Source organism: Colobus angolensis, unplaced genomic scaffold (genome assembly GCF_000951035.1).
Source record: "Colobus angolensis palliatus isolate OR3802 unplaced genomic scaffold, Cang.pa_1.0 Scaffold314, whole genome shotgun sequence".
Lineage (NCBI taxonomy): Eukaryota > Metazoa > Chordata > Mammalia > Primates > Cercopithecidae > Colobus > Colobus angolensis.
This window is the reverse complement of record NW_012116422.1, coordinates 446,443-473,869: the sequence shown is the minus strand read 5'-3', so window position 1 is coordinate 473,869 and position 27,427 is coordinate 446,443. Positions and strand designations below refer to the sequence as shown.

At 40.8% G+C, this 27,427-nt stretch overlaps 1 protein-coding gene across 5 annotated transcripts in view; it reads left to right on the top strand.

Moving 5' to 3' along the window:
- Positions 1-27,427, top strand: part of RAPGEF6 (Rap guanine nucleotide exchange factor (GEF) 6) — a 222,103-nt gene that overhangs the window by 12,529 nt on the left and 182,147 nt on the right. For all 5 annotated transcript variants that reach the window (XM_011951038.1, XM_011951041.1, XM_011951037.1 and 2 more), the window contains exons 2-3: positions 18,823-18,893; positions 20,140-20,196. In XM_011951038.1, coding sequence (XP_011806428.1) covers positions 18,823-18,893; positions 20,140-20,196 — 128 coding nt within the window. The remainder of the gene's footprint in view (positions 1-18,822; positions 18,894-20,139; positions 20,197-27,427) is intronic.

The following is a 27,427-nucleotide window of genomic DNA, read 5'->3' as shown; positions in this document are numbered from 1 at the left end:
TTGGCTATTAAAAGTTAAAGAGGCAGCTGGAAATTCAAAAAATGTAAAATTTAGTATATTATAATCATTTATTAATCTGTTAACAGAATTTAGAAAAGTGGTCTTCAAATGTACACTTGTAGAGTTTTTTTCTGAATTGGCGAAAGAGCACCATTGTACTTGGAGTCATTTTGGAGTGAGTCACTGTGCACATCCCTGGTTGGCAGAACAAAGATTCTGTTGTGCTTTTCCACAGCAGATGCACATTCAGAGGGTTCCTTGGAAAGAAAAAGGACTTATTTATACTTCTGGGGCCCCTTGACCTTCATTTGTAAATCCAGTTGGATAGAAAGGGAATGTTAGATCTGGATGAGACCTGGATTGTCTGGATGAACATCTTTTCCAGGCCCATCATTTTGCGTGTGTTGGAGATTCCCAACTCGGTGAGCTTGACTACAGAATGAGCAATTTTATTAAAAACTTTAGATTGTGGAGGCATAACCAACACATGTTTGATGTTCCTTTGGCATGTAATGCCAAAGGTGAGACACATTCTCCCCTATTTTAATAAAATTGCTCATTCTGTTTTTATTTACAGCCAGACCTTAGTTTACCCAGGCTGGTCCAATGTGAAGTCAAATGATAAACACAATGTTACAGAGTTCACAATCAGTCTGTCCCTTGCAGGGACCAAGATTTTTGTCTTTAGTCAAGCTCATCATGCCTGCCTCCTCCTTCCCTTTGGAGAATTCTGAGGGAAGTTCCTTAGTCTCTCAGAATCAAAATCTTAAGTGTCTGAACTTCCAAATGACCACAGCTTTTCTCAAGTTAAGAAGTCAAACTAAAATAGGTTACCATCCTCTGGTTTTTTTAGGAAAGAGTTTATGAGTCTCACAATGCCTGGTGTGGAGTTTGGATTATTTATAGGATTATTAAATGACATGACTCTCTGAGGCACAGGTGAATACATAATTTTTTTTGAGGGAGACTGCCTGATGAACATTTGTGCAGTAAATATTTTTTAAGCACTGTTTCATGTGCCAGGGTTAAAAGATTAAAGGTAGTTCTTCCATCTGGGGAGGAGATAGCAAAACACATAGACAATTAAAATATGGCCTGATTAAATACTGTGATAATTATAAATATCAGGGGCTCAGGAGTTTGTAGGAAGGCCTTTGTGGGAGAAGAGCAAAGGGTAGGCAGGTGCTGTTCAAGTTGTTTTAGAAAAGAGAACCCTGATGAGTTTAAGATACAGTTGGCTCTCCATATCCATGAGTTTTGGATTTTCCAACCAAGGATGGAAAATAAGTTAGGCCCATGATCGTTGTGCCTGTGCTGAACATGTACAGATATTTTTCTTGCTAGTATTTCCTAAACAGTACAGTATAGCAACTCTTTACATAGCATTTCCACTGTATTAATTATTATAAATAATCTAGAGTGATGATTTAAAGCATACAAGGCCAGGTGTAGTGGCTCATGCCTGTAATCCCAAAATGTTGGGGGCTGAAGTGGGTCCTCAAACTCCTGGTTGCTTGAGCCCAGGAGTTTGAAACCTGCCTGGCCAACCTGGTGAAATCCTGTCTCTAAAAAAAGTACAAAAATCAGCAGGGTGTGGTGGTGCATGCCAGCTACTCAGGAGGCTGAGATGGGAGGATCGCATGAGCCCAGGAGGTTGAGGCTGCCGTGAGTTGTGATCGTGCCACTGCACTTCAGCCTTGGCGACACAGTGAGACCCTGTCTGGAAAAAAAAAAGAAAAAGAAAATAAAGCATATCAGAGGATGTCTGTAGGTTATATGCAAATACTATACCATTTTATATAAGGGACTCAAGTGTCAGTGGGTTTTGAAATCCACAAAGGCTTCTGGAATGAATTCCCAGTGGATACCAAGAAACAACTATATATAGAAATTTAGGTGAAGAAGGGAAGGTGTGTTTCTTTTTTTTTTTTTTTTTTTTTGAGACAGAGTCTCGCTCTGTCTCCCAGGCTGGAGTGCAGTGGCCGGATCTCAGCTCACTGCAAGCTCCGTCTCCCGGGTTTACGCCATTCTCCTGCCTCAGCCTCCGGAGTAGCTGGGACTACAGGCGTCTGCCACCTCGCCCGGCTAGTTTTTTGTATTTTTTTTTAGTAAAGATGGGGTTTCACCATGTTAGCCAGGCTGGTCTCACACTCCTGAGTTCAGGTGATCCGCCCGTCTTGGCCTCCCAAAGTGCTGGGATTACAGGCTTGAGCCACCGTGCCCGGCCGAAGGTGTGTTTCTTGAAAGAGTAACAGCATATGCCAAGGCCACAAGGTAAGTATGGTATGTACATGCAAGTTGCCTAGGCAGTTGGAACACTGGGACAAGAATGAGTGGTAAAGTAGATGGAGCTGGAGGAATAGTCAGGATCCAGATCATGAAGAATTGTGTTCTCCTTATTAAGGAATTTAGATTTGGCTTCCAGAAAGATCGCTTTGGCAGTATATGTGAAGAGTGGATTTTACCCTTGGCGTGGTTTCTCATGCGTGTAATCTCAGCACTTTGAGAGGCCAAGGTGGGTGGATTACTTGAGGCCAGGAGTTCGAGGTCAGCCTAGCCAACATGAGAAAACCCTGTCTCTACTAAAAATACAAACAATTTGCTGGGCATGGTGGTACACGTCTTTAGTCCCAGCTGCTTGGGAGGCTGAGGCATGAGAATTGCTTGAACCCGGGAGGCGAAGGTTGCAGTCAGCCAAGATTGAGCCACTGCACTCCAGCCTGGGCAACAGAGTGAGACTGTGTCTCAAAAAAAAAAAAAAAAAAAGGAATGGAATTTAGAGTCCAGTTATTTCGGTTATTTACTGAGAAATACTGAATTTCTAAATTGCCTCATTTGCAATAGTAAATGGAGATATTTCCAAAGTAGAATTGACAGATTTCTGGCCAGAGCCAATGAACCTGAGTACTGTTACCTAAATAAGGGAACTGGTAATGAATTTTGCACTTAAGTTACTGATGGGTCAGCCAGGTGAAAGTGTTCAGTGTCCAGTAGAACATACAGTATCTGAATTTACTGGAGAGCTTTGGGCAAATATGGGAGTCATAGGCATATGTGATAGTTGAAGCTGTGGATGTGGAGGATATTCCTGACAGTAGAGAGTCTCTAGTGAATAAAAGGCAGATGTTGCAGTTCTGGGAACATAAACTTTATAAACATTTATAGGAGTAAGAAAAAAAATGAGAAGCCTATGAAGGAGACTTAGATGGAGCAGATGGACCCAAAATAATAAAAAGTAAAAACGGAAAAAAAGCAGCCAGTGCAGAAAGCTAATAATGGAAATAAAATACTGAAGACTTGCATTCTATATGATGGTTATTGGATGCCTGTTGCTGTTATGAAAACTTTATATACATTTAATCCTTCAAGAAACCCTGTGAAAGAAGGTATTATTATCCACATTTTACATACAGGGAAATCGAATCACAGAGAGATTAGTTAGTCTAATGTCACATAGCTAGACCCAGTGTAGTCAGGATTCAAACCTAGGCAGTCTGATTTCATAGTCTGTGCTTATAAGTGTTGCTAAATGTTTCTCATAAGGACAAGAATCCAGAGAGAACCATATTGCAGAAGGGATAGGAGAGAGAATGACATGTCAGCAGTCAAATGCTGTAGAGAATTGGAAGAGAGATGAGGATTGAAAAGTACATGTGGAATTTAGAATTAACAAGTGTTAGGTGACTTCATAATGCATGGTAGGATTAGAAAAGTGAAGTGAAAGGCTACACTTTGAACTTACAGACAATTGGATGCTTAATCTTTTGATACATTGTAATTTTAGTGGTTAATTATTGAAGTCCTGAAGTTGGGCATATCATTTGAGACTTTCATTCTTAAAAATTAAAATTTTAGGGTGTATTTTTTTTAAATTATACTTTAAGTTTTCGGATACATGTGCAGAATGTGCAGGTTTGTTACATAGGTATACATGTGCCACGGTGGTTTGCTGTACCCATCAACCCGTCATCTACATTAGGTATTTATCTTAATGCTAGGCCCCCCACCCCCCACTGCAACAGGCCCCACAGTGTGTGATGTTCCCCTTCCTGTGTCCATGTATTGTCATTGTTCAGCTCCCACTTGCGAGTGAGAACATGCGGTGTTTGGTTTTCTGTTCATGTGTTAGCCTGCTGAGAATGATTAGTAACTATGTGAGCCACTGTACCTGGCCATCTCACTTCTGTTTCATTTTTCAATCCGGGATCTAGTCACGGTATGTTGTGTTACATTTGGTTAACATAGTCTCCTTTAATCTAAAACAGTCCCGTATTTTTTTTTCCTTTCATAAACATTGCACTTTTGAAGAGCCTGGCCAGCTCTGTTATAGAATGCATCATAATCTGGATTGGATTAAGGTGAAATGATTTTGTTGAGAAACTGCATAGGTGGTGGTCCATACTTCCCATATTGTCCCATCACTGACACATATTGTCAGTTCTTTCCATTATTGGGCATTCTAAATAGGATCATCTGTATCTCTTTTGTTGTAAAGGTACAATGCTATAATTTATAAGTGATTCGAAGTTACAGTTGGAGAATGTGTGAATGTCGTGTTCTCCAACAATGGTTTTAAGTTGTGATTTTAGCATTCATTGATAATCGTCACCTAAATTAACTATTACTTTGCTGTTGCTCACTCTGTCGCTCAGGCTGCAGTGCAGTGGTGTGATCTTGGCTCGCTGCAGCCTCTGCCTCCCAGGTTCAAGCGATTCTTGTGCCTCAACCTCCTGAGTAGCTGAGTCTGCAGGCATGCGCCATCACACAGGCTAATTTTTTATTTTTTATTTATTTATTTATTTTTTAGGTAGAGATGGGGTTTCCACTATGTTGCCTGGTCTGGTCTGGAACTCCTGACCTCAAGTGATCCTCTCACCTTGACCTCCCAAAGTGCTGGGATTATAGTTGTGGACCACGATGCCTGGCCATAATTTTCTGATTCTGAATTTCTTTTACATTTATTAGTTGTTTTCTGTATAAAACTGCTTTCCTCATCTTCCTTTCTTCTTCTCTCTTTTTTAAATCACTGTGAAGTAAAGGATTATTTTTGTATTTAATATTGTCATCCTTTTTGATTATCAAAGTGCTCCAAATATAGCCAGTGGAAGCCCTTTCAAAGTCAGCTCCTATGTCCTTTTGACGTGACCCCATTAGTCTTTAAGTACTTTTTTGCTTTCTGGCATAAAAAGATGTTCCAGGCCCTGACTTCCTTTGCTCTAGTACTGAAGTCAGCCATTTATCCAAAGAACTTCAATCCCCTTTAGTGAGACATGAATTTAGAAACCAAAGTCTGGGCTCCAGCTGTGGTAAATGTTTTCTACCTCTTTACTGCCATTTTGCCGAATATATTTATATGTCCATGAATGAGAAAATCAGTAAGTTCTACGTTTAATGTATGATATTAACTTTGGCATATTGTTTAAATACTCAAAATGCTTTAGTATGCATATTTTAATCCTTATTTTGTAATTTTAGGATACAAACTATAATACAAATATTACTGTTTACCATGTGATAGCCTCTCTGCTGCACATTTAATAAACATTTAAAAATTTTGTATTTTTAGTAGAGAAAGGGTTTCACTATGTTGTCCAGCCTTGTCTCGAACTCCTGACCTCAGGTGATTCACCCACATCAGCTTCCCAAAGTACTGGGATTACAGGCGTGAGCCACTGCTAGCCCAGCATGGTGGCAGGTGCCTGTAATCCCAGCTACTCAAGAGGGCTGAGGCAGGAGAATTGCTTGAACCTGGGAGGTGGAGGCTGAGTGAGCTGAGATCGCAACACTGCACTCCAGCCTGGCAACAAGAGCGAAACTCTGTCTCAAAAAACAATCATTTGTGTTCAGAGATATTTTATCCTTATCATTGTACAGACAGTAAATGTTAAGCAGATTATCCAAGTTTACACAAGTAGTAACTGACAGAGCTGAAATAGCCAGAATTTGAACACAGGGTTGTCTCCAGAGACCAAATTGGGTTGTGTGTGTGTGTGTGTGTTGCTGTTTTTTTTAGAGACCAGGTGTCTCCACATTGCCCAGATTGGCCTCCTACTTCTGGGCTCACGTGATCACTCCCGCCTCAGCCTACAGGCATCTGCCACTGCATCCAGCTATCTTCCACATTGTTAGACTGCCTTCCAAATGATTTGTAGAAGATTCTTCAGCAAACTTCACTGTAAAAACTACTGGCTGAGAGGGTGTAGCTGATCTGTTTTAGGAAGTGCTGAGTCATCACCACTTCCTCACCTTCTTCTTCTTTTTTTTTCCCCCCAGGTAGAACCCATTATTTTATTCCCTAATCCTGAGCTGTTACCTGTTTTTCTAATATCCCTGGATAATTTCTGCAGTATTTTGTTGTAATTACAGAACTAGTGCTGAATCAGATGTTACTGATCTGGGATGTCGTGATATGCCAAATGGATAGTTTTCCCACCCTTCTGATGACTTCCTCTTTTTTTTTTTTTTTTTTTTAAATTGAGACAGAGTCTTGCTCTGTTGCCCAGGGTGGAGTACAGTGGTGTGATCTCCGCTCACTGCAACCTCCATGCCCGGGTTCAAGCGATTCTCGTGCCTCAGCCTCCCAAGTAGCTGGGACTACAGGTGTGCGCCACCACACCCAGCTAATTTTTTTTTTTATTTTTAGTAGAGATGGGGTTTTGCCATGTTGGCCAGGCTGATCATGAACTCCTGACCTCAAGTGATTTGCCCACCTTGGCCTCCCAAAGTGCTGGGATTGCAGGTGTGAGCCACCACACCCAGCCGACTTCCCTCTTGAAAGCTACATGGAGCAGCTTTCAAGTGCATTCAGCGTAAATGGTTAGCACCTCCTTGAATCTAGCATTTAGATTTTTTACTGCCAAAGACTGCCTATAAGACTTCCAGTCTGACTCTGTCAGGGTTCTTGTTTTTTTTATTTGTGACTTTATGCCTAATAGATCATATAGTACCTCAAGCTTATCTTGCAGATAATTGATATAAAAGCTCCAAGAAACCCTTTTCCAAGCTCAGCATTACAGACTCCACAACTCCTTGCTGTCCTATGTAAACAAAATGCCATAACCTCCACATCATATGAAAAAGAATCAGGTTACGACTACAACCATTCTTTATTCTGTTTTGTGAATGCTTAGCATTCTTGTGACCCTCAAACTAGGTACACAAAGAAAGGGACTAGGATTTACTAGGCATCTTAGTGCTTGTTGTCCTTCGCTATTAATAGGTTAGTCAGACAATCCAGAGTGACATAGATCCCACTTATAAACAGTCATTCTCAAACTTTAGTGTGCTGAAGAATCACCTGTAGGACTTAATTAAATCACAGACTGCTGGTCCCTACAACCAGAGATTCTGATTGGCTGGGTCTGGGGTGAGGCCTGAGAATTTACATTTATACAAAGTTCCCAAGTGATGCTGATGGTGCTGATTCGGGATCTCACAGGGTTATTACTTATATGCAACAGAACCCAATTTTGGCCAATCGAAAGGAAGAATTTACTGAAAGGATTCCGGGTAGCTACAGAATTACTTGGAATACTAGAAAACCAGACTTGGGGCTAAGCTTGGAATACTAGAAAAACAGGCTTGGGTGTGTGACTCTTATCACAGATTTGGTAGATACTACTGCTCCTAGCAGTGAATAGCGGATGCCACAGTTTGCACTGTGAACCACCTGTACTGTCCATTGCATATGTTGTAGACCCTTGATATGGTTTGGCTCTGTGTCCCCACCCAAATCTCATGTTGAATTGTAATCCCCAGTGTTGGGGGAGGGACCTGTGGGAGGTGATTGGATTATGGGAGCAGATTTGCCCACTTGCTGTTCTTGTGATAGTGAGTTCATTCTCTTGAGATCTTGAGTTGTTTACAAGCATGTAGCACTTTTGTGCTACTTTGCTGTCTCTCTCCTGCTGGCTATGTGGAGATGTGCTTGCTTCCCTTTCACCTTCCACCATGATTTTAAGTTTCCTGAGGCCTTCCCAGGCATGCTTCCTGTACAGCCTGCAGGACCATGAGTCAAACCTCTTTTCTTTATAAATTATCCAGTCTCCAGTAGTCTTTTTTTTTTTTTTTTTTTTTTTTTTGACAGAGTCTTGCTCTGCCACCCAGGCTGGAATGAAGTGGTGTGATCTTGGCTCGCTGCAAACTCCACCTCGCAGGTTCAAGTGATTCTCCTGTCTCAGCCTCCAAAGTAGCTGGGATTACAGGCACCCACCACCGCGCACAGCTAATTTTTATATTTTTAGTAGAGACGGGGTTTCGTCATGTTGACCAGGCTGGTCTCCAACTCCTGACCTCAGGTGATCCACCCGCCGCAGTTTCCCAAAGTGCTGGTATTACAGGTGTGAACCACTGCGTCCAGCCAGGTAGTTCTTTATAGCAGTGTGAGAACGGACTAATACAACCCCGCTGCCGTCACTGGCTCCTCAAGTGTATTCTATGCAGTTGTTGCTTCTCGGTGTCACTGGCTTCTGAATTAAAGTCCAGGATGAATGTGTCTGATTGGTAACACTTGAATAATTGGCCCCTGCCTTTGTTGTATGGGAGGTTGGAAAAATAAAAATTTGGTGTTTTCAGCTTTCATGGTGGGAGACAGAACTCCACCAAAGCTTACAAGATGGGCTGTTGTCAAAGAGGAGCTCATTCATGCTTGGCCACACTGTAGCTATTTTTGACCATATGTTTCAGGAGCTAACAAAATATGATCAGCTATTTTTGTAAATAAAGTTTTATTGGAACAGTCACACCCATTCATTTACCTGTTGTCTATGGCTGTTTTCATATTATAAAAGCAGAGCTAAATAGTTGTGATAAAAAACCATCTGGGCCACAAATATTTACTATTTGGTCCTTTATTGAAAAAATTTGTCAACCCCTGACAGGGATAATGCTGACATGTGTATATATACACATAGAGAGAGAGAGACAGACAGACAGAGACAGACAGACACACGGAGTCTTGCTCTGTCGCCCAGGCTGGAGTGCAGTGGCGTGATCTTGGCTCACTGCAAGTTCCACCTCCTGGGTTCACACCATTGTCCTGCCTCAGCCTCCCGAGTAGCTGGGACTACAGGTGCCCGCCACCATGCCCGGCTAATTTTTTGTATTTTTAATAGAGATGGGGTTTCACCATGTTAGCCAGGATGGTCTTGATTTCCTGACCATGTGATCCGCCTGCCTCAGCCTCTGAAAGTGCTGGGATCACAGGCATGAGCCACCACACCTGGCCATAATGCTGATATTTTAATTCAGGGTCATGCAGTCAACATTACAGATGTTGTGAAGAACTACGTGTTCATTTGTCCAAATTGTCCCTTTAAAATAAGGCGATTGCAAACATATTTGAAGCTATTTGAGGAGGGGCTTTTCAGATTTAAAGTGATAAACCATATCAGTCTCTCTTTAGGCAGAGAACTGAAGATACATGTATACCTGAAACTTGTGAGTGAAATTCTCTCTCAGACTTTAACATTGAAAAGTTAATTTCTAATTCTTTCTCATATATTCGCGGCATCGTTAATGATGTACCAAAGATGTCCTGCAACTTGGTAACAGAGAACATTATGTAAGTTGAGAGTCTTAGAAAATTCTGGTGCCCTTTAACGCTAGTCTACCCACATGGAGTAAGTCAAGTTATGGGAGTTCTGTTTGCCATACCTAACCTTTGTGTATTACAATTTTCAGAACTTGTTTGCCATCAGAACAAGTTGTCTTGTCAAAAATTACAAGCACATTTCCATAGGATAGACATTTTGTGAGTGCCTGCCTATCTATACCTAACTCGGTGGGGCCCAGGCAACTGTGTTTGTAGTACAGACATTCCTGGACTTACAGTGGGGTTATATCATAATATAACCATAGTAAGTTGAAAATCTTGTAAGTCAAAAATGGATTTAATGTACCTTACCTACCAAAAATCATAGCTTAGCCTACGTTAAACATGCTCAGAACACTTACATTAGCCTACAGTTGGGCAAAATCATCTAACACAAAGCGTATTTTATAATAAAGTGTTGTGTATCTTGTATAATTTGTTGAATACTGCATAGAAAACAGTGAAAAACAGAATGATTGATGGGTATTCCAATTATGGTTTCCCAGGCTGGTCTCACCAAAAAAAAAAAAAAAAAATTAGCTGAGCATGGTGGCGCACGCCCATAGTCCCAGATACTTGGAAGGCCAACATGAGAAGATGGCTTGAGTCCTGGAGATTCAGGCATTAGAGAGCCATGATTGCCGTCACTGCACTCAGCCTGGGTGAAAGAGTGAAACCCTGTGTCTAAAAGCAAAACAAAACAAAAACATAATTCAGTGTCCGCTGAATGCTTATCACTTTTGCATCATTTTAAAGTCAGGAATCTTGTTGAACCATTGGAAAATGGGGACTGTCTCTATATGGCCACGCTTACTCCGGCTGTTGATACATAATAAGGCATAAAAAAATGGAGGAAAGTGTATAATTTGGGAAGGAAGAAATAATTCTGTATTCATAGACAGTGCTATTGTATATACAGATAATCGAAAAGAATCTATAAACTCTGAAAATTAAGTGAATTTATTCACAAGATGGTTGGACTCAAGTTTATTATATCATTATATAGAATCAGTTGATTTATGTAAACCAGCAATAAACCACAAAGTCTCTAGTTTAAAAAATGACTCTCTTTGAGACAAGAGTCTCACTCTGTCATGCAGATTGGGGTACAGTGGCATGATCCCGGCTCACTGCAACCTCTGCCTCCCAGGTTCAAGTGATTTTCGTGCCTGAGCCTCCTGAGTAGCTGGGATTGTAGGCACGTGCCACCACACCTAGCTAATTTTTGTATTTTTAGTATAGATGGGGTTTCACCATATTAGCCAGGCTGGTCTCGAACTCGTGACCTGAGGTGATCTCCACCCACCTTGGCCTCCCAAAGTATTGGGATTACAGGTGTGGGCCACCACACCCAGCCAAACATGACATTATTTAAAAATACTAGAAAACCGTAAATACTGAAGAATAAATCCAGCAAAAAGTATAGAAAATTTCTTTACTGAATACTACAAAGTGTTTATGTTAGTCTGGGTTCTGTTAGAAGCAGTTGTCACAACAATATTAGACATCCAAGGAATTTATTAGGGAAAATGCCTATGAGCAAAAATGGAGAGAGTTGGTAGAGCATTCACACCAGAATGCTCATGTGACATTTATGAAGGAGAGATGAAAGGAAGGTTGAGTGGAAGAACCTTACACTGCACTGTAACAGAGGTTTAGCAAGGTGGAAGGAGAATCCTTGAACCCATCAGAGTAGTCTCCCAGAACAGGCATTCCTTAGTATCTTTACCAGGCTCAGTTATCGATTGGGAATATCGCATGGGAAGCTTGGACCCAATTCAAACATGATGATAAATTACAGAGCCGCGTAATAGGGATTTTGTTCAATTACACTTCCTGTAGTTCGGAATCTGAGAGGCATATTTTCAAGGCCATCTGAGCTTACACTTTGCACCACACAAATCTACTTCTTCACATAGGTTTGAGGTTCAGGGAGCAGCTCCTCCATGACTCTCAATGAGCTTCTTTTCCTGAGAAGAAACTTAGACAAGAGATGGTGGTGGGAAGAATTACAGGCCCTGTATGGTTGATCTCAGGGTTGCAACTGGTACTTATCCTCTCTCTTCCACTATGCATTTTGTTTTCTCCTCACATAATCACCACTGCAGGTCTCAGTGGCTTATGTGATGGTATGACTCAAGCTTTCTTTCCTGAAATGTCTGAACCCTTGGTAATCATTCTTCTCAGGCTAATGTTGGGATATATGTACATTTACAGTTACAGTGAGGTAAAGGAATAACCAAGTGAATCATGTGGATTCCACACATTTCTCTCTGTTCACATTACATAAAAGCAGCCCTGCTTCCACCTACTGCTCAGGATCAGTTACCCCTGCCAAAATGGCAACTCCTCTTACCTGCTGACTCTTGGGCCCTGGTGTTTAAAGTGCCCTGGTGGCAGCTGTAAACTTGTTCATTGAGACTCTTGTACTATTGCCTGACAAGGGTATATGCCTTTGGAACCAGGGCCTGCAAACATGTAGAGTCCATAGTTGCAGGAATGGGAAGTACAAAATCCTTTTGTGGCTTATTGGGAATAATGATAAATGGGTGACTCTTGCTTCTACTCATTTGTTCCTGGGCCCATCTATTCTTCCTGCTGTATATACTGCACCATATAGAGGTCTGTGGTTTGATGTATCTTCATATTAAAAGGTGTCAGTCCATTATTTCACATTATTGCCTTTGAGCTAAAAGTTCAGCTATGGCTTTGTAAGGTTATTACAGCATTCTGTGAGGCCAGTTGCTCTGGATGGTGTGGTATGTGATATGACTAGTCGTCCCAAGGTTGTGAGCATACTCCTGTTGTGTCTGGAATTGGTGGGTTCTTGGTCTCGCTGACTTCAAGAATGAAACCGCGGACCCTCACGGTGAGTGTTGCAGTTCTTAAAGATGGTGTGTTCAGAGTTTTTTCCTTCAGACGTTCAGATGTGTCTGGAGCTTCTTCCTTCTGGTGGGTTCGTGGTCTCACTGACAGGAGTGAAGCTGCAGACCTTCGCGGTGAGTGTTACAGCTCTTAAAGGCGGCACATCTGTACTTAATTCGTTCTTCCTGGTGCTTCTTCCTTCTGGTGGGTTCGTGGTCTCACTGACAGGAGTGAAGTTGCAGACCTTCGTGGTGAGTGTTACAGCTCTTAAAGGAGGCGTGGACCCAAAGAGTGAGCAGCAGCAAGATTTATTGCAAAGAGCGAAAGAAAGCTTCCACAGTGTGGAAGGGGACCCGAGTGGGTTGCCCCTGGCTGGCTTGGGCATATGTTCCCTTATCTGGCCCCACCCACATCCTGCTGATTGGCGCATTTTACAGAGAGCTGATTGGGCCATTTTGACAGGGTGCTGATGGGTGCATTTACAATCCTCTAGCTGGAGGTAAAAGTTCTCGAAGTCCCCACTAGGTTAGCTAGATACAGAGTACCAATTGGTGTATTTACAAACCCTGAGCTAGACACAGAGTGCTGACTGGTGTATTTACAAACCCTGAACTAGACACAGAGTGCTGATTGGTGCATTTACAATCCCTTAGCTAGACATAAAAGTTCCTCAAGTCCCCACCAGACTCAGGAGCCCAGCTGGCTTCACCCAGTGGATTCCTCACTGCAGCACCAGGCAGAGCTACCTGCAAGTCCTGCACTGTGCACCCGCACTGCTCAGCTCCTGGGCGGTTGATAGGGACAGAGCGTCGTGGTGCAGGGGGCGGCGCTCCTCAGGGAGGCTTGGGCCCCAAGGGAGCCCATGGCGAGGGGCGGGGGCGGTGGGCATGGCGGGCTGCAGGTCCCCAGCCCTGCCCCGCAGGGAGGCAGCTGAGGCCTGCCGAGAACTCGAGCGTAGTTCCGGCCCGCAGGCACCCTCTGCAGCTGCTGGCCTGGGTGCTAAGCCCCTTACTACGCTGGGCCGGCGGCGCCAGCAGGCGGCTCCGTGTGCGGGCCCGCTGAGCGTGCGTCTGCGCCCGCGTGGCGGAAACGGCCAAGGTTCCTGCTCGCCCCTCTCTCTCCACACCTCCCTGGGAGGTGTGGGAGGCGGCTCCAGCCTCCACCTGCCCAGAGAGGGGCTCCAACAGTGCTGTGGCAGGCTGCAGGGCTCCTCGAGGGCCAGAGTGGACGCCGAGGCCGAGGAGGCGGCGAGAGCGAGGGCTGCTAGCACGTTGCCACCTCTTGTTGTATTTGCTTTGAATTGGGTCCACTGGTTGGACTCTGGTGTGTGGGATTCTAGTCCTGTGGTTCAGGCATTCTGTAAGCGCCTGGATTATGATCCTGGCTGAACCTCTGAAGTAAGTAAGATAAACCCAAACCCAAAATATAGATATCTATCACTGTGAAATGAACTACTGGCCCTTCTGGGATGAGAGACACCTGATATAGTCTACTTATTATCAAATGACTGGTTGCTCTTCTTGAATAATAGAATCATATCAGGAACTCATATGGTTGGTCTCTGTTGCTGACAGGTTGGACATTCAGAAGTAGCAGTAGCTAGACAGACTTTGATAAGTAGAAGTTTATATTTATTGTTGGTCCCATGTGTAGCCTCTATCTAGTGTCATTGTGATCAGTCTACTCGTATATTAATTGTACCAGTTCTGGGATATCCTATTTTATCTTCGTGGTTGTTCAGTGCCTCTTCCATGTTTAATGCTTTTTGGTGGACATTAGTGTGGAATACAGAAAACTTTATACACTTTGTGCCCATTCCCATGTCTCCATCCTGTGTCTTTACCTGATCCCTCCTTGTCCCTGATCTTTTTGTCTTTTTCCTTCTAGACCCCTAACCAGACATCCATGCACTGGAATTTACATATATTTTTACCTTGGGCCACTGTCTTAGTCTGTTTTGTGTTGCTGTAGCAGAATACTTGAGGTTGGGTCATTTATAAAGAAAGAGCTTTATTTGGCTCACAATTCTGGTGGCTGGAAGGTTCTAGACAGGCCACCTCTATCCAGTGAGGGCCTCAGGCTGCTTCTACTCATGGCAAAAAGTGAAAGGGGAGCAAGTTTGTGCAAGAAGATCACATGGCAGGCTGGGCGTAGTGGCTCACGCCTGTAATCTCAGCACTTTGGGAGGCCAAGGCAGAACTGCTTGAGCCCAGGAGTTGGAGACCAGCGTGGGCAGTAAAGCAAGACCTCCTCTCTACAAAAAATAAAATAAATAAATAAATAAAAGTAGATGGGCATGGTGTCACGTGCATGTGCGTGTAGTCCCAGCTACTCAGAGGCTGAAGTGGGAGGATTGCTTGAGCCCAGGAGGTCGGGGCTGCAGTGAGCCATGTTCATGCTGCAAAAAAAGATCACATGGTAAGAGAGAAAGCAACAGAGAGAAACCAAGGAAGCCAAACTCTGTTTAACAACCCTCTTTCAGGGGAACCAATTGTTTTCTGTGAGAGTGATAACTCATTTGCTCCCTCAGACAGGCATTGATCTATTCATGAGGGATCCACCCCCATGACCCAAACACCTCTTCCTAGGTCGCACCTGCTAACACTGCTACATTGGGGATCAAATTTCAGCATGAGTTTTGGCAGGGACAAACCACATCCAAACCATAGCAGCTGCTATCCTTTAACCTGACCCACATCTGCTACTCACAACTGTACCCATTGAGGAGATTTTTCCTTTTCTCTTTCTTTTAAGGCCATTCCTGAATGTAACTTCAATATTAGCCTGTCAAGAAAAAAAAAAGTTAATAGAACAGATCTGAGACTGCTGTCCTTAGGAAGACCTGTTTGTAAAGTTGTCTTTTGGCGGCTGGCATCTGGGAACTTGGATTTCAGGAATGTTCCCAGCATTTCATAACTGATAAGAATTAAAATATAGACATTCTTATCCAGGATTAACAGACTTTTTCTATAAAGGGCTAAATAGTAAATATTTTAGGTTTTGTGGCCCAGGTGATTTTTATTACAACTACTTAACTCTGTTTTTATAGCATGAAAAGAGCCATAGCCAATAGGTAAATGAATGGGCATGGCTGTGTTTAGCAATATCTCTTCTACCTACATGATGCCAGTAGCACCACTCCCTCAAAATTGTGACAGTCTAAAATAACTCCAGACGTTGCTAAATGTCAACGAGAAGGGAAGAATCAGTCCTGGTTCAGGACTACTATTATGATTTTTTCAGGTGGATCTTTACTTCACTTTAGGTATTTCCTGATGTCCTATCTTATGAAAAATGTTTTATATATTTGTCTTTTTTGTTGTTGTGTTTAGTTGTTTTAGGTGATGGGTAAGTCTAGTTCCTCTTATTTTATCTTGACCTAAACCAAAGTCACTTCTACATTGCAGGAGATATCCTGACATGCCCCTAACCACTGTATCCCTAAAAACTTCACTGAAGTGGCAGATCTTTTGAGTCTTCATAGTGTTTATCTCCCATCTTCTGGAGCCACATATGTGTTACCAAGGACTTTAGGGTACCAGTCACCTCTATCGCATTCTTTTGTTCATTCTGTCCAATCAGCATGATGTAATATATGTAAATAGATCAGGAGGTTTAGATGTCTGTTCCCCACCCAACTCCCAGTGACTGTTATGACAGAGAGCGGGAGAGTTAAAAAGAGTCCTAAGATAAAACTGTAAGTTAATATTGCCCCGCGTGAATGCAGATTTTTCTGGTCTTCTAATTGGAATGGAAAGTAAAGTAATGGAAAGTAACACCACATCTGTACTTGAGGCTTAATCAGTTTCAGCAGCAATATTATGTCTGAGACTGCAGGCTATGATTAGGGCTAGAATTTGGTTCATTCTGTGGTAGTCTGCACAGTCATTTTTCAGGATCTGTCTGCTTTCTCCATGAATTAAATGGAAAACAATGGAAACTATTACCTCTGCATACTTCTAAGTCTTTACTGGTGGCACTAGTCTTTATTCTATGCCGCTCTGGAAGAAATAGTCTTTTATTTACTGTCTTGTTCTGGGGAATGGGGCAGAGGTTTCCACTTGGCTTTTTCCATTATGATGGCTTTTACCACACAGGTCATGTACCCATTATGGAGGGTATTCTAACTGCCAAGTATATAAACTCTAATTATAAACTGAGGGAGTGGAGAATGACCATTATTAGGTGGATCTGCAGACTCAGTGGGCCTACCATAAGCCACACTTTTGCCATGAATCTGTTCATTACCTGCATTCAGCAGGTTCTGGCTGGTGGTTGGTTGTTCTACCCCATAGAGCCTCAGTTGGGATCATTCTTTTAGTTCCATTCAGTTGGTAGTTCTAAGCTGCTCTAGGAAGGCATAACTTACATATCTAGTACCTTGGTGTTACTCCATGTGGCCTTTCTGTCTCCCCAAGGCTAGCTGAGGCTTCTTCACAACATTAATGGTCTCAGGGTACTTGACTCTCTTACACGACCTCACCTCTATTCTTTTGGTCAGAACTAGTCACAGAGCCAACTCACATCTGTGGGGAGGGCACATAGATTCCAGTTTTTGATGGGTTACAGGCAAGAGTGCACTGCACAAGAGCATATGGGATAATAAATATCTCTGTGGCTATCTTTGGAAATACAGTTTACCATATCAATGCTTCATCTGCTATCTTCTAAAATTTGGTAGACCTTTCTTTTAACCTATTCACATCTTTATTTTTGTATACTTAAAACATCTTTTTCACTGTTATTTTAGTAAGGATTTAGCAGAAAAAAGTGTGGTTGTTCAATCCACTGTGGTTAATTGGCAGTTGTTATCTTTGGAGTTAGAGAGTATTGCTTTTTTTTTTTTTTTTGAAATGGAGTCTCAGTCCCCTAGATTAGACTGCAGTGGCGGGATCTCGGCTCACTGCAACTTCCTCTTGCCAGGATCAAGCCATCCCCCACACCTCAGCCTCCTGAGTAGCTGGGACTACAGACGTGTACTACAAGCCTGGCTAATTTTTTAAAATTATTTTTTGTAGAGACAAGTTTCACCATGTTGCCCAGGCTGGTCTCAAGTGATCCACCCACCTTGGCCTCATAAAGTGCTGGGATTACAGGCGTGAGCCACAGTGCTCAGCTTGCTGCTTTTATTTTCTTTTATCTTATTTTATCTTATCTTATCTTATCTTGTTTTTTGAGACGGAGTCTCGCTCTGTCGCCCAGGCTGGAGTGCAGTGGCACAATCTCGGCTCACTGCAAGCTCCACCTCCCGGGTTCACGTCATTTTCCTCCTCAGCCTCCCAGGTAGCTGGGACTGCAGGCATCTGCCACCATGCCCGGCTAATTTTTTGTAGTTTTAGTAGACACGGGGTTTCACCGTGTTAGCGAGGATGGTCTCAATCTCCAGACCTCGTGATCCGCCCGCCTCAGCCTCCCAAAGTGCTGGGATTACAGGCGTGAGCCACCGTGCCCGACCTAGCTTGCTGTTTTTATTAATGGCTCCATGTTGTCTTATTAACCTGCTAGAAAACAAGTTGTCTTTAGTTTGTCCCCTACTACCCCCACTACTGTCTGATAATTTTCTTGGCCAGTTGCATATCAGAGTGGGAAGGCAGTGTTTAGAAGTAGTTTGCCCTGGTATAAAGGCATTATTCTTTATGGGAAATAGGAAGTATGTTTTTTATAGCGAATTTAAGCTTGTCTGCTTTTAATCTTATGACATCAGTGGTGCAATACCATTTGCTGTCAGGGATCTGTAAAGTCTTTCCACTTTCTTCTGCTATGCCACTGCTCTTAGTTGAGGTTATACTATGTCATCCTGAGGTTTTTGTTGTTGTTTTAATGCCTAGTTATCTGGGTGAGGAATAGAGAAGGATGTACTACCTCTTTCGCAGAGTGAACAATAGGATTGTACCGTTGGAAATCTTTTTTATTTGGTGGTAGATTATGTCATTTTGAGTCTCTTTAGAAAGAAATTCTTTAGAAAGTCATATTTTAAGAGGAATATTGATAAACTGGGTCGTCTCTAGAGGTGTCAGTCAGGATATTGGATATCAAATATTTGGAGGCCACTAAAGAATAAAAGTTTACATCTGCTTAGAAGTGAAATAACGAATTAATATACTTTCATATAAAATAATGATTTTGGGGTTCTGGCATTGTTTGAATGAATAGAGGCCATTGGTCATGTTGAAGAGGAGTTCCTTTGAGAGCTGAGGGGATCTCTTCTCTGCCTTTTCAAATCTTTTATGATTCAGAGGTTTTATGATTTTTCCATAGTTAACTGCTCTGCTATAAGTGACTGTTTAAAATCAGAATTGTGGGGTGCCTTATATTTTAAACAGTATGTTTGAAAAATAATCTAATTTTTTTCTTCTGTTCTACAGGACTTAAATACTATTTATTCTTATCTTCATGGAATGGAAATATTATCAAATCTCAGGGAACATCAGCTTAGGTAAGTGTGGTTCTGTATTTAAGAGCACATGCTGTATAGCCATTTATTTATTCATTGGCTCACCACATATTTGTTAAGTACCTTTATATTCCTTATTGTTTTAAGGCCTTGGTATATACATTAGAGATTAGATCCCTGGTTTCCTGGAGTTTATATTTTGGTAGGGGTGATTTTGGAGTTGGGGAAAAACACTGACAGTAAAAACTGAATTTGTTTTTCTTATTTCAGTTTTTCTTAGCCATGGGACCTTAAGTCAGAACGAACATTTAGCTGCGGTTTTGTCTTCAATAAAATAGGGGTAATGGTAGTATCTTTGTTGAAGTATTTCAAGGATTAAATGAAAATAAGTACCTAAAGCAAAACACAGTGCTGAGGGTGTGCTGGCTAGTAAAGACAAAACTCCTGTTATCTTTTTGTAGTGTGTATTGGTATTTATTATGCCAAATGCTTCAGCTGGGTATGGTATGTTGTATTATAGTGTTGTATTAATGTGGAAGGAGCAGGAACCTTGATTTGGCCTAAGCTCTTGTGGACAAGACCCATAAACTTTCTGAACCTTATTTTTTTCTTCTGAAAAATGGGCTGGCTGTCTGTCCTGGTTATCATATATCATTATGATTATATTTATAAAAACACTTTGGAGTGCTATAAAACACTTAACTATATAATATTTTAATTAAACGTGTGTTCCCACCACGAACAGCTTATCCAGTGACTTCTCCTGGGTATTCATCAAGTTTCCAGTTATTGACCAGATTGACAAAATATAATTGTTAGGGATTTATTATTCATTATATGTTTTCTGTATAACGTAATTCAGCTGTTAGTATATGCCAAATAATTATATCAGGAAGAAAGAAAACTGAAAAATTAGCATTTTGTAATACTCAAAGTATTTTTTATTGCAAACTGATTTATATATTCAGCAATTTTTTTGTATGTACGTGCCTCTGCCAGCAACTGCTCTTCACACTGAGGATTCAGTAGTGAATCAGACAAATGTATATTTTTTGTAATGAAAACATTTGGTGTGAGTTGACAGATTTTATAATGTACATAAAGAGTATTATGGTTGATGCCACTGAATATTATCTATATTATTGCATTATATATATAAAATATAGATATATTTCTAAACTCTTTGTACTTTGGTGAAAACATGCTGGTAGATCTGGTCATTTTCTGTTGTAATTACAACAATTTTAAAAACAAAATGTAAGATAAAATCTTCAATTTTTTTTAATAGGTTAATGTCTGCAAGAGCACGCTATGAGAGATACAGTGGCAATCAGGTTCTCTTTTGGTAAGTATTTCCATAATTCACTTAAACTAATGACTTTTATGTTTAAATTTTAACTCTTAGCATTGAAATTCGTTTGATTCTGGGACAATTTATGAAAAAATTCATAAACCATGAAGTATATAACATACATAGAATACACCAAAAGTATACAGTGCAATGAATTTTAATAAATATATACTAAATGTGTAATGACAACTCACATGAAAATAGAGATATCAGTTTTCCAGAAGGCTCTCATCAACATTCTTTTGGAAAGGTAATCACAATTCTGACTTGTATCACTATAGGTTAGTTTTGCCACTTACTGAACTTGCTGTAGAGAGAATCCTTTGGTGAGGCTTTTTTACTTAATAAATGTCCAAATTTTTCTATGTTTTTGCATGTGTTCTTTTTCACTGCTGTACGTGCAAATAATGATTTGTTTCTCCCTTCCACTGTTCATAGTTGGGTTATTTCTAGTTTTCCTTTTTTGTTTGTTTGTTTGGTTTTTTTTGAGATGGAGTTTCGCTCTTGTCGCCCAGGCTGGAATGCAGTGGTGTAATCTCGGCTCACTGCAACCTCCACCTCCCAGGTTCAAGTGATTCTGCTGCCTCAGCCTCCCAAGTAGCTGGGTTTGCAGGCATTAGCTGCCACGCCCGGCTACTTTTTGTATCTTTAGTACAGATGAGGTTTCACCATGTTGGTCAGGCTGGTCTCGAACTTCTGACCTCCGGTGATCCACCTGCCTCAGCCTCCCATAGTGCTGGAATTACAGGTGTGAGCCAGTGCGCCCGGCCAATTTCTAGTTTTCAGTATTATAAATAATACAGTTTCTATTAACATTGTGTTATTTTTGTGCCCTTATTGCTTACTCCTGTTGAGGATATTCTTAGGAATAAAATTATGGTCATGTGCCACATAACGTTGTTTCAGTCAATGATGGACTGTTGTGTCACAGTTGCCTGCAGTATTCAGTAGAGTAACATGTTGTACAGGTATGTGCACTAGGAGCAATAGACTATATACCATATAGCCTAGGTGTGTAGTAGGCTATACCATCTTCTAGGTTTGTGTTAAGTACACTCTATGATGTTCACATGATGAAATCATCTAATGATGCATTTTTCAGAAAGTATCACCATCATTAAGCAAGGCATGACTGTAGTGGAAATGTGCATGTTCAAAAATTCAGGAGAATGTGACTGTTTTTTAAAATTAGTTTTATGAATTTTTTTTTTTTTTTGAGATGGAGTCTCACTGTGTCGCCCAGGCTAGAGCACAGTGGTGCAATCTCAGCTCACTGCAAGCTCCGCCTCCTGGGTTCATGCCATTCTCTGCCTCAGCCTCCTGAGTAGCTGGGACTACAGGCGCCCACCACCACGCCCAGCTAATTTTTTTTTTTTTTTGTATTTTTTGTAGAGACGAGGTTTCACTGTGTTAGCCAGGATTGTCTCGATCTCCTGACCTCATGATCTGCCTGCCGCAGCCTCCCAAGGTGCTGGGATTACAGGCATGAGCCACCACGCCTGGCCAGTTGTACCAATTTTAATAACCATTAGCTCAGTATAGTTAAGTTCCAGTTGCTCTACATGTTTGACAGCCCTTAATATTTGTGTTTTATTGTTTGCTTATTTTGAATTTTTGCTACTCGGCTGCTGATTACATTATGTTAGCTCATTGTGATTTTATTTTACATTTCCCTATTACTAATGATGATGAATGACCTTTATGTTTCTATCAGGTATTTAGATAGCTTCTTTTATTAATTGGGTTGTCAGTATCATTTCTATTGATTTATAAAAGTTCTTTTTGAATTCTGAATGGAAGTCCTTTGTTGGGTATGTTTATTCTATTATCCACTGTGCCACTTTTCCTTTTTTCTGGTTTTTTTTTTTTTTTTTTTTTGAGATGGAGTCTTGCTCTTGTCAGTGAGGCTGGAGTGCAGTGGTGTGATCTCAACTCACTTCAACCTCTGCCTCTTGAGTTCAAGCAATTCTCCTGCCCCAGCCTCCTGAGTAGCTGGGATTACAGGCGTCTGCCACCACACCCAGCTAATTTTTTGTATTTTTAGTAGAGATGGGGTTTCACCATGTTGGTCAGGCTGGTCTTGAATTCATGACCTCAGGTGATCCACCCACCTCGGCCTCCCGAAGTGCTGGGATTACAAGTGAGAGCCACTGCACCTGGCCTTTTTTTTTTTTTTGAAATGGGGTTTTCTTGTGTTCCTCAGGCCAGTCTTGAAGTCCTGGCTCAAGAGATCCTCCTGCTTCAGACTCCCGAGGATTACAGGCCACTAAACCCAGCTCTTTTTGCTCTATTATTGGTATCTTTTGAGGAAGAGTAATTCCTTTCTCAACTTGTCCCCTTGTGATTAGGGCCTTTTGTGTCCTGTTTTAAAAAAGTCAAATCTTTCCTTTCTTCATGATTGTGAAGATTTTGTTTCTCCTCTAAAAGTTCGGTGTTTTGTTTCTCAAATATAGATCTACAATTCATCTTGGAATTGAATTTTACTTGTGATGTGAGGTAGAATTCAAGATTCATTTTTCTTAATTTTAAAAATATTTATTCGTCATTTTAAATCTAATGAGAAACCCATCACGTTTTTTCCTTCCTTCCTTCCTTCCTTCCCTCCCTCTCTTCTTTTCTTTTCTTTTCCTCTCTCTCTCCCACCCACCCCTTTCTCTCTTTCTTTTCCTTTCCTTTCCTTTCCTTTCTTTTCCTTTCCCCTTTCCTTTCCTTTCCTTTCCTTTCCTTTCCTTTCCTTTCCTTTCCTTTCCTTTCCTTTCCTTTCCGTCTCTCTCTCTCTTTCTTTCCTTTCTTCTCATTCTTTCGTCTCGTTCTTTTCATCTCACTCTGTCACCCAGGCTGGAGTGCAGTGGCGAAATCTCGCCTTACTACAACCTTCCGCCTCCTGGGTTCAAACGATTCTCCTGCCTCAGCCTCCGAAGTAGCTGAGACTACAGGCACGTGCTACCACGTCTGGCTAATTTTTGTATTTTTAGTAGAGACGGGGTTTCACCACATTGGCCAGGCTGGTCTCAACCTCCTGACCTCAGGTGATCTGACTGCCTCGGCTTCCCAAAGTGCTGGGATTACAGGCATGAGCCACTGCGCCCAGCCTCATTACATGTTAACACAATTAACATTTATTAGAAAGAACTATTTTCATAAAAGATTTAATTATAATTTAGCAAATCTAATGTCTCTGATATTAGTCGGATTCTCATATCTGCTGCATTCAGTCTGTTGTGATATATTTTTTGAATGAAAGAAATCTTCCTACAGAGAAGTTGTTAAAAAAAAAAATGCGAGGGAGGTTCTTTTCAGATAAGTTGGGTATTCTTTAAAACAGTAGCAAAACTTGACAGGTTGCTTACAGGTTAGGTTCAACATGGGGTCTGAGACTTTATCCATGAACTTTTTACTCTGTTGCATTGGAAACAATTGGTCTGTCTTGCACATTGAATCAGTCATTTCTCTATGTTTGATTTTTGTAATGCCATGCGTTGGTCATTTGGAAAATATTGATGGTCTTCACTATTTCTCAATTTTTCTCATTTTGGCACTTAAAAAAATACTTTATCAAAAATGGCATTGCTAATATCGCCACCAGCCTTTTCTGAAAAGTTGAGGGAAGTGCTAAACTCACAGTAATGGATACAAATTTTCTAAAATGTAAATTGTTGACTGAAAGCATGGATTTTATTATTGGCAAGATTCATTAGGTATCCCTATGGATGTTCAGTTGATTCACCACCATTTATTGAAAAACTGTCTTTTTCCCTCCAGCTCTGCAGTGTCCACTTTGTGTGGTCTCTATTTTGTTCAGTTGTTTGTTGCTCACTTGCTTATTGTTTATTTTGCTCATTTGTTTATTTTCCTCATGCCTGTGTTCAGGTAAGTACTGCCCTGTCAAGCTGTGTAGTTTGGGTTTTTTGTTTGTTTTTGTCATTGTTGTTGTTTGTTTTTGAGACAGTCTCACTCTGTCACCCAGGCTGGAGTGCAGTGGCAAAATCTCGGCTCACTGCAATCTCTGCATCCTGGGTTCAAGTAATTCTCATGCCTCAGCCTCCTGAGTAGCTGGGATCACAGGCGTGGACCACCATGCCTGGCTACTTTTTTTAGTAGAGACAGGATTTAGTAAAAACGGGGTTTCACCACGTAGGCCAGGTTGGTCTCAAACCCCTGGCATCAAGGGATCCACCCGTCTTTGCCTCTAAAAGGGCTGAGATTACAGGCTTGAGCCCCCAAGCTCGGCCTAAGCTGTGTGTTTTGATATCTGATAGCATGAGTTTGTATTCAGTAGAGTAACTCAGGCTTGTACTCAGGCTTGTTCTTCAAGATTGTCTTGGCTATCACTATTGCTTTTGCCTTTCTGTGTAAATTCTAGAATCAGCTTGTCAATTTCCACTCACAGGTATACGCAAGAAAGCCTGTGGGAGGCTGTGGGCTTTGGATTAGAATAGCATTAAATTCATAAATCAATTCAGAGAGAAATGACATTGTTGTTAATAATGAATCTGTCAATCTGCAAACATTTATATTTTTCCATTTATTTAGTCTTCTTTAATTCTTCGCGGCAGTGTTTTAGGAGAGTGTTTTTCCTACATCAACAGTTCTAGCAGTTTTTTCTGTAACACTTTAAAGATGTTTTATCATGTTCTTGCTTCTGTTTATGTTGAAGAGTCAGTAATCAGTGTTCTTGTTACTCCTTTGCAGTTAGTATGTTTTTTCCTCTGCTTCTGAGATTTTTCTTGCTTTTCAGCAGTTGTGTCTAACGTTGCTAGGTATGATTTTCTTTGTATTTATTCTATTTAGGGTTTATAGATCTTCATGATACACTGATTTGATATCTTTCATCGATTTTGGAAAATTCTTATAGAATATTTTTTATATTATTGCTTTTCCCTATTTTCTTTTTCCTCCTTCCCGCTTTATTTTGTCCCATATTTCCTTTGCACTGTTTTCCATCTTCCTGTTCTTTTCTCTGTCTGTGCTTCAGTCTCCCATTTTCTACTGCCTTATTTTCTAATTTGTGAATTTCTGTCTTCTGCTGTTTCTAAAGTACCCACTCATGTGAATTTTTAAGTTTTTTTTTTTTTTTTTGAGATGGAGTCTTGCTCTGTCGCCCAGGCTGGAGTGCAGTGGCCGGATCTCAGCTCACTGCAAGCTCCGCCTCCCGGGTTTACGCCATTCTCCTGCCTCAGCCTCCCGAGTAGCTGGGACTACAGGTGCCCGCCACCTCGCCCGGCTAGTTTTTTTTTTTTTTGTAATTTTAGTAGAGACGGGGTTTCACCGTGTTAGCCAGGATGGTCTCGATCTCCTGACCTCGTGATCCGCCCGTCTTGGCCTCCCAAAGTGCTGGGATTACAGGTTTGAGCCACCGCGCCCGGCCAATTTTTAAGTTTTAATTGTAGTTTTTCAATTCTAGATTTTCATTTCTGTTTCATAGATACCAGTTTTTTGGTTGAATCCATCACCTGTTTTCCTTTTTTCTTGAATGTAATAAATATAGCAGGTTTTTTTCCTGTTGGTTTTAGGTTATTTGGTCTCATTTCCAGCAATGTTGATAATTTTTTAACTTTTTAATCGACACATTATAATTGTACATATTTATGGAGTTCAAGTTGGTATTCCAATACAGTTATGTGTTGTTTATACAATGTACAAATTAGGGTAGTTAGCATATCCATCACCTCATACATTTAATCATTTTTTGGTGGTGAAAACATTCAAAAGCCTCTCTTCTGGCTATTTTGTAATATACAGTACTTTACTGTTAACCATAATAATCCTTCTGTACAATAGAACACCAGAACTTATTTTTCTTATTTTATTGTAACTTTGTACCCACTAACCAACCTCTCCTCATCTTTCTCTCCCACCTCCCCACTCCAGTCTCTGATAACCACTCTTCTACTCCACTTCTATGGTACCAACTTTTTATTTTTTAGATTCCACATATAAGTGATATCCTGCAGTATTTGCCTCTCTCTATATATCTTATTTCACTTAACATAATATCCTCCATTTCCATCCATGTTGCTACAGATGACAGGATTTCGTTCTTTTTATGGTCGAATAATATTCTATTGAGTATATATAACCCCATTTTCTTTATCTATTCTTTCATTGTTGGACACTTAGGTTGAGTCTGTATTTTGGCTATTGTAAAATATGGGAGTGCAGATATTTCTTTGGCATACTGATTTCATTTCCTTTGGATGTATATCCAGTAGTAGGATTGCTGGATCATCTAGAAGTTCCATTTTTTAATTTTTTTAGTAACCTCCATATTGTTTTCCATAATAACTACTAATTTGAGTTCCTACCAACAGTGTATAAGTGTTCCCTTCTCCTGAAATCCTCCCCAATACTTGTTTTCTTTTTTCTTTTTGATAGTAGCCATTCTCATTGGAATGAAGTAGTGTCTTGTTGTGGTTTGGGTTTGCATTTGCCTGATGATAAGTTTATTTGAATATTTTTTCATATACCTGTTGGCTCTTTTTATATCTTCCTTTCGAAATGTTAAGCTATTTTGCCCATTTTTAATCAGTTTTTTTTTTTTGCTATTAAGTTTTTTTAATATATATTCTGGATATTAACCCATTGTCAGATGTATAGTTTGCAATTCTCTCCTATTTCTGTAGATTGTCTATTCATTTTGTCAGTTTCCTTTGCTGCACAAAAACTTTTTAGTTTGAAGTAATCAGATTTGTCTGTTTTTGTTTCTGTTGCCTGTGTTTTGAGGTCTTCGCTTTAAAAATCCTTGCCTAGCACAGTGTTGTAAAGCATTTTCCCCTGTTTTCTTCCAGTAGGTTTCATGGTTTCAGGTTTCACATTTAAGTCATCCATTTTGAGTTGATTTTTGTATATAGTGAGAAGTAGTTTAGTCTTATTCTTCTGCAAGTAGATAATACATTTTCTAAGTGTTTTTGGCATCTGTTTTGAAAATCAGTTGTCTGTAGATGCATGACTTTAAATCTGGGATATCCATCCTGCTCTATTGGTCTCTTTTTATGTCAGTGCCATGCTTTTTTGGTTGCAGTAGCTTTGTAGTATATTTTGATGTCTATGTATCTGTCCACTGCTGGAAGTGGGGTGTTCAGGTTCCCTGCTATTACTGTATTATAGTCTGTCTCTCCCTTTAGATCTAATGATATTTGCTTTACAGAGTTGGGTACTCCAGTGTTCGGGGTGTGTGTTAATATATACTGTAAATATATATATGAGACACAATTGTATATTATAT